Source organism: Mastomys coucha, unplaced genomic scaffold (assembly GCF_008632895.1).
Source record: "Mastomys coucha isolate ucsf_1 unplaced genomic scaffold, UCSF_Mcou_1 pScaffold23, whole genome shotgun sequence".
NCBI classification, from domain to species: domain Eukaryota; kingdom Metazoa; phylum Chordata; class Mammalia; order Rodentia; family Muridae; genus Mastomys; species Mastomys coucha.
In genome coordinates, this window is record NW_022196906.1 from 38633842 (window position 1) to 38641556 (window position 7715).

At 48.2% G+C, this 7715-nt stretch overlaps 1 protein-coding gene across 2 annotated transcripts in view; it reads left to right on the plus strand.

Moving 5' to 3' along the window:
* Positions 1 to 386: 386 nt before the first annotated feature.
* Positions 387 to 7715, plus strand: part of Treh (trehalase) — a 13044-nt gene continuing 5715 nt past the window's right edge. The window contains exon 1 of one of the 2 annotated variants that reach the window (XM_031344183.1): positions 387 to 469. In XM_031344183.1, coding sequence (XP_031200043.1) covers positions 390 to 469 — 80 coding nt within the window. In that variant the 5' untranslated portion in view covers positions 387 to 389. The remainder of the gene's footprint in view (positions 470 to 7715) is intronic. The other variant, XM_031344182.1, reaches the window with a different exon arrangement.

The following is a 7715-nucleotide window of genomic DNA, read 5'->3' on the forward strand; positions in this document are numbered from 1 at the left end:
TGTTTAAAATGGTAAAAGAAATGGCCCCTTCTGACATTAGTGAATGGGGAGCCACACACAGACTTGGTGTCTAAATCATACTTAGGTGACCTCAGCTATGGCCCTGGCCCTAGGTGTCCACCTATATGGCTCTGAGGAAAGTCCCTGAGTGTGTAACACCAGTTAGAATTGAGAAATGGGAGAAAATGGCTGAAGGGGTAGTGACCACTGCGGCTGGAGGGCAGAAGTAGTAAGCAGTCCACAAGAAGTTGAAACACACATCCCACCTCAGGCAGCCACACCTCATGGCCTGGACTTTGGTTGACCCGGGTAGGCAAGTGAGGCAGGCCGTGTTTAGCAAGCTAGAGGTGCCAGGTCTTGCTCATTCAGTTCCAGGCACTGTGCCCAGGATGACCTGGGAGCTGCACCTGCTGCTTCTGCTGGGGCTGGGACTTAGGTCCCAGGAGGCCCTGCCACCACCCTGTGAGAGGTACGGGTGTGGAGAAGCTGGGTATGGGGAGGAAGACAAGAGTGGAAGGCTGGGATGAGAGCTCACCCTCTGAGGGCCAGCTTCTCAGAGGATAAAGAAGGTAGAAGCCAGGCTTGTAGAGACAGAAGGATCAAAACCAGACACCAAACTCACTGTGTTGGAACAAGCTTGGAACTCTGAGGTGGCCCTATATATGACTCCAGAGCTGTTGACCAAAGCATGCTCTCCATGCTGCTGGCCAGCAGAGCTGTTCTCTCCACTGTTCTAACAAACCTTTCCTATACCAGTGTGAGGGCAGTCTAGGTCCTGTCAAGAGCTTATGGGGTTCAGCATACCCTACTGCTCTTTCTGTGTCCCAGGGAAAGTTGATTCTTTCCTCTGAGCCTTAGCTTCTACCAGCAAATACAAAGATGGGGGTGCCACCCTGCCTCCTGGTTATGGAACTGTCATTCTCTCTTCCACATGAATTCACACGGAGCCCTCGCTCCACCCCCACACCACTAGGTCTTGCAAGAAGGGTAAAAACAGGGCCTAGGATGGTGAAGAGCAAAGAGAAGCCAGGAAGCTAAGTGAGCAAGGCGCAAGCAGAAAGGGGAGTCTCAAAGGAGGCAACAGGGCGACAGAATGTGGAAGGAGCCATCTTTGAACAGAAGGGGAGAGCAGGGCAAAGAGTCTGCAGGAACAAGGCTCTGAGGTGTCCTCCAAGGGTCACAGAGTCCCATGTGGCCTGGACAGAAGCAGAACCAGGCTACGCGAAGTGAAGATAGCTCTAAGGAAAGGAGACCAAGCCCTGCGGTGGCAGGACTGGGGTCGGGGGTGGGGCTGAGGAGTCGAATAGGTATGCATGAAGACTGAGCTGTGAATTGGTGCCCAGTTGTGGAGTTTGGAAGGCCAGGAAGGATCTGGAATAATCAGGACTTGTTTGCTCAGAAGTAGGCAGGAATTCAGAGCAGCTCTTCGATGATCCAGTCTCTTGTGTCCTGTTGGGCTATTTGCAGAGTGTCCAGCATGAGCGCTGCTGTTTGTCCCTGAGAGCATGTCAGTGGTCTACTTGGACAGTCACATGTATGCTTGTGGATGGAAGCCATTGAAAGCACAGAAGTATAGGGTAGAGGCCAGGAGAGAAGAAACTCAAACTTCCAGCAGTTTTCTTCCCAGAGGACATGCACTTGAAGTACCACTAGCCAGGAGGCACCCCTGAGTCTTCATATTGAGTTTCTTAAGATCCTTTAGAGACCCCTATAGGTCTCCAAAGATTAAACTGATATTGGGTGGCCTATTGCCCCCATCACAAATGACAACATTAGCTGGGTGGTGGTGGTGCATGCCTTTAATCCCAGCACTTGGGAGGCAGAGGCAGAGGCAGAGTCAGGCAGATTTCTGAGTTTGAGGCCAGCCTGGTCTACAGAGTGAGTTCCAGGACAGCCAGGGCTATACGGAGAAACCCTGTCTTGAAACCACCCTCCCCCCAAAAAGACAGAATTAGCCTAGGATCACCATTGAGCTCCAAGACCCAGGTAAACACTCATCAGGCACATATTCTGATGTCTTAGCCCTGTTTTCTCAGGTGGCTCTGGGACTTGGCGATGTGGGGTTGGGAACATGGTACTTTTCTGCTCTATGATGAAGAATCTGAATGGCCTTCCTCTTGGGTTCCTGGCAAGTTATTTCTTAGCCCTTGGAATTTCTCAAGGGATAAGACTGCCTTTGTTGCTTAGCATAGGCCTTTATGGCTTATAAAGACAAAGCGATTTGTGGCATTGTCCCTAGGAGCTTCTAGCATGACTCAGGATGAGGACCGGCACTCAGAAACACAAGAAGGTGTTTAGAAACTTGGACCTTTGAGTCACAAGATACCATTTGACCTTCAGGAAAAGGGAGGTTCCTGTATGTGGAAGATTCTATCACATGGCCAGTGACTCAGTTAGCTGGGCTCTTTGTAATGAGACCCTGACCAAAACTCTAAATTCAGACACTAGTGAAGCTTTTTGGTTGGAGACAAGCAGTGGGTTGGAAGGGTGAATCGTCGTGGTTCCCCAGTAAGAAATGTCACAGTGATCAGGACTCTCCCTGCCTCTACCCATATGTGTCTTTATTTGGCTCATCCTGATTTGCTCTCAATAAGAAAAAATATTATCAGTTGGGCATGGTGGCACATGCCTTTAATGTCTCACGAGGCAGAGGGAGACCAGTATCTGAGTTTGAGGCCAGCCTGGTCTACATAGCAAATTCCAGGACAGCCAGGGCTACACAGACAAACCCTGCCACAAATAGCAAAAACAAGAAAAAAAAATATAGCCACAGGTATAGATAGTAGTTTCCTGGATTCTGGGTTCTAGCAAATTATGGAATCTGAAGGGATTATGGGAACCTCCACATTTGTACACAGTTGATCAGAATTGCAGGTGGAATGAGGCTCCCCAAAGCTTATGGTTGCCTTTTCATAAAGGAAGGGCTGGCTAGTCCCTTAACCTGTGTGTGGAATCTGCACATCTCCAGGTGGTTTGCCCCAGAATTAAATTGTAGTTAGTGTTAGTGTGAGTTTTAGGAGAAAACCCTTAGGGGACTATTTAGAACAAGGAAGGACAAAAGATCAGGTGATGAGGAAGTTTTCATTCCTGGGTGAGCACAGGTCACCTGGGTGACCACTTTGGAACTGAAGAATACTTGTGTGAGTCTTGGCACACACCTTTAATCCCAGCACTCAGGAGGCAGAGGCAGGAGGATTTCTGTCAGTTCCAGGCCAGCCAGGTCTAAAAGGGAGTTCCGGAACAGCTAGACCCACACAGAGAGACCCTGTCTCAAAAACAACAAAACCCCAAACAGAATAGTTCTGCTGTGGTAAGTTAATGATGGGATTTTGAGATGACAAATCTAATTCCTAGGGAACTGACTCCCTGATGCTCAAGGCAGGAACAAACAGGAGCTGGAGAGCTGGCTCAGTGTTTAAGAGTACATGCACCTCCTCCAGAGGATTGGAGTTCAGTTCCCAGCACCCATACCTGACAGCTCACACCTGACTATAACTTCAGCTCCAAGTGATCCAACACCCTAACACCCTCTCTGTATCCTTGGGTAGCTTCACTCAGATTTCCACACCCATCTGCTTTCTCTCTCTCTCTCTCTCTCTCTCTCTCTCTCTCTCTCTCTCTCTCTCTCTCTCTTTCAAGCTTAAAGCATATATACAAGTGGGACATGGGATGTAGCTTGTCTGTAGAGGCCCTCCCCTAGCATGAGTAACGTCCTGGGTTTGATCCCAGCCCTGCATAAGCAAAGCATGGTGGCCCCTACCTCTCATCCAGCAGGAGGTGGAGGCAGGAGAATTACAAATTCAGTCAGCCTGCAAGCTGTCCTCAGCTACATAGCAAGTTGGAGGCTGCCTTGAGCTATGTGAGACTCTGTCTCAAAGACTAAAACTATAATGGAGGAGGAGATGACTCTGTGAGTCTCACTGTGCAGTCCGGGCTAATTCCTGCCTCTTTGCCCTCCTCCCTCATCCACTGGAGTGTGGGATTATAGGCACGCCCAAAGGGATTGCTCACCATCCGAGGAGCAGCAGCCTTTGAACACCTTCCCCTCATAATTGCTGATACTTTGAACTAGAGAATTACAGGCTGGCAAGGTAATCAGTAGCTATTAGATATTGGTTGAAATTTCCCCTAAAAGTAAAGGCCATGAAATATTGTTGACGCATGAAAGACTAGGGCAGCCTGGTCAGTGTTGAAATAAATGCTCTTGGAAAGAGGCCTGTGCCCTGTGGACACTCTCAAGGAACCCACAGTGTGTTTTATGCGTGCCTACTCCAAGCTGAACCTGTAGCAAGCTGTATTGTTTGAAGGAAATATGGAACCAACTCCACGGGCTGAATCAGGACTCTGCCACTGAGTTTGGGTTTTTTACTAACTTTGGAGTCCGGGCTAATGGCCTGGATCATAATGGTCAGGCAGGAAGATAATGGAAAAATAGTTGCCGTTAAGGTTTTGAGGCTATAGCTCAGGTGGTAGAATAGAAGCCTAGCAGATAGGAAGTTGCTCCTTAGCACTGCCTAAATGGGGCAGTGTGGTCCATTCCTATAATCACCACACTCAGGGGAGGTGGGAGTGGGAGGAATAGAAGTTCAAGGTCACCCTTGGCTTCTATCTAGTTCAGGGTTGCTCCAGGATAAGACCCTGAATGAGGATAGAGGAGGGAACAGGAACAGGCGTTTGTCTTGTGCAGGAGCAAAGCGACAGATAACGTGAGATGAGCAGCCTTGCACACTTTCACTCGAGTGTGCCAGCATTCCTGCAGCCCTACAGGACAGCCTCTGCTTCTCTGGTGGCTCAGAGACCAGGAGAGCCTGGCCTGACTAGCCAACTCTTCCTGTGGGGGGAGGGGACAGTACAGCTGTTGTTTTCTTGTCACCTGAGCTTGCTCTCTCTTCCACGATGCCAAGGTCCCAATAGCATGACTGAAGCTACAAGTGCCAGAAGCCAGGGTGGTTCCCAAGCAAGGAAATGAAGCTGTGCATATCAGTAAGAATTCCCATGCAATATGCAACCAGCTACTCCAAACCTTGAATAGCACAGAGATCCTCAAATTTACAGCTGGCATCTGAGTGAGAGTGGCTTTATTAGATGGCTCTCTTAAACACGTGGAACCTGATGAGTATCAAAACCGAACTGTCCACATCACAGTTATCCTGGTCTTGACCCAGGTTGTTTTTAATTAATTAATTCTGGATTGTTTGTTTGTTTTGATATAGTGTCTTTCTATGTAGCCTTAGCTTTCCAGGAACTCACTATGAGGAACACTCTGGCATCAAACTCGTAGAGATCCTCCCGTGTCTAGGATTAAAAGACATTTATTTACCAGGACTGGAGAGAAAGCTCAATGGTTAAGTGCACTCTCTGATCTTCCAGAGGTCCTGAGTTCAATTCCCAGCAATCATATGGTGGCTCATAATCATCTATAATGACATCTGGTGCCCTCCTCTAGCCTGCAGGCGTATATGCAGGCAGAATTCTGTATACATAATAAACAAACAAACAAATCTTTTTTAAAAAGACATTTGCCAGCATGCCTGGGCCATGCTTTTTATTTGTTTGTTTGTTCATTTGTTTTATGTTTAGAAGTGTTTTGCCTGCATGGAAGTGTATCACATGCATGCAGTGCCTATGGAAGCCACAAGAGGGCATCAGATACCCTGAAACTGCTGTCAGAGATAGTTGAGAGCCACCATGTGGGTACTTGGAACAGAACCCAGGTCCTCTGCAAGAACAATAAATGCTTGCTTGCCTGCCCTTCCTTCCTCCCCCCCCCCATATATTTTTGTTGTTGTTGTTTTGTTTGTTTGTTTTGTTTTTCAAGACAGGGTTTCTCTGTGTAGCCCTGGCTGTCCTGGAACTCACTCTGTAGACCAGGCTGGCCTCGAACTCAGAAATTCACCTGCCTCTGCCTCTGCCTCCCAAGTGCTGGGATTAAAAGCGTGTGTGCCACCACTGCCCGGCCAGCAAATGCTCTTAACTGATCAGCCGACTCTCCAGCCCAGCTGGCTAAGACTCTTATAACAGCACCATCCCATATGTCTGGACATTTCCACTTACCATAGAACTTACATAAAAGGTGCAGTGCTGGTCAGTTGGTGTATGGCAGTATTTGAAGGCATTCATTAAGACTAGAGACAGATTTAAAGAAACGATCAATCTTACTTAATAACCTCTATGGATGTGTTTTGCAATAGCTTGATTGATCTCCTTGGTCTGTTATTGTGCTGTAGACAAATGCAATAAAACTACTGAGTTCAGAAATGACTACAGTTCTTGGGCCAGTCTGTTCTGTTGGCACTCTGTCCAGAAGATACTCCTGCTCCAGCTCCCAGTACGAATGTGTTATTAAATGAGTTATTTACACTAGGTAGTGAAAGCTTACCAGTGATGCCTGCACCCCACCCCACCCCCATCGCAGTGATGGTCAGCTTCCTTATAGCCAAGTCTGTGAAAATTACAGAGAAATGCGGTGTGCAGACATGGCTGCCTGGTGGGGGGGGGGAGGGAGAGAGAGGGAGGAGCTTTATTTTCTGGGTTTCATGTTGGTTGGGAACAAAATCAGTCACACGGTCTCAGTTCAAAGATCTTGGGCCCAAATGGGTCCCCATAGTGCATCATTATGTTACAGAACCCAGGCCTTCTTAAAGGGAAGACACAAGTGGTCCTCAGAAGAGTAGTTAACCATCCTTCCTGGTGTCCCAAGGGGCGTGTCTTCTGACGGTTGCAGCAAGGGAGGTCAGGGTGCATATTGTATGTTGTAAGCCTAGGAAATATGGCAGAAGGGTGGGAGATGTCCCTTGAGCTCTGGCAGCTGGGGTGAAGGGTGTTGCCCATAACTACTTTGGCCTCAATATGCATTAAATAATCAGGAGGCCCTCCCTGCTGGGGCAGTGCACTGCTCGCCCCAGGCTGGGTCCCGCCATTACCTGGCATTATTCATCGACTTGACCTGCCTTTCTTCTTCCCTTTTCTAACCTTTGTTCCCCGCAAGCCCCTGGGGAGAGATCTGCTTGCTCTAATTAGTAAATCTTTTACCTCTGAACACTTCTCCTCATTAAAAGAAAGTTCCAGCTGAGCTCAGTGTCCCAGGTTTGTAAATCTCAGTACCCAGTAGGCTGTGAAAGGCAAGGAGATCCAGAGTTTGAGACCAGCTTGAGCTATCTAAAAAAAAACCCCGGACAGAACAAAACAAAAGGCAGAGGCTGGTAGGTCTTTGTGAGTTCAAGGCCAGCCTAGTTTACAGAGTGAGACCCCTGTCTTAGACATAAACAAGTAACACAATAAGGGACCACAGAGGAGACTTCCAGAGCACACGGGTTCAGGTCCCTGTATGCCCATTTAATGGATGTCACTGGGACCACTGGTGGCCTCTGGAACTGTATTCTTTCCCACACACCCCCTTTCTTTTTTTTTTTTAATTAAAAATTGATCTGCATGTACATCCATCCACCACTTGTATACCTGGTGCCCACAGAGGCCAGAAGCAGCATCAAAGAACTCTAAAACAAGAGTTACAGACAGTTGTGAGCAGCCTTGTGGGCACCGAGCATTGAACTTAGGTCTTCTGGAGCAGCAAGTGCTCTTAATTGCCCTAGCTATTTCACTAGCCCGTACTTTATCCTTTTAAAGAAAATGAGAAGCCCGGCAGTTGTGGTGCACGCCTTTAATCCCAGCACTTGGGAGGCAGAGGTAGGCAGATTTCTGAGTTCGAGGCCAGC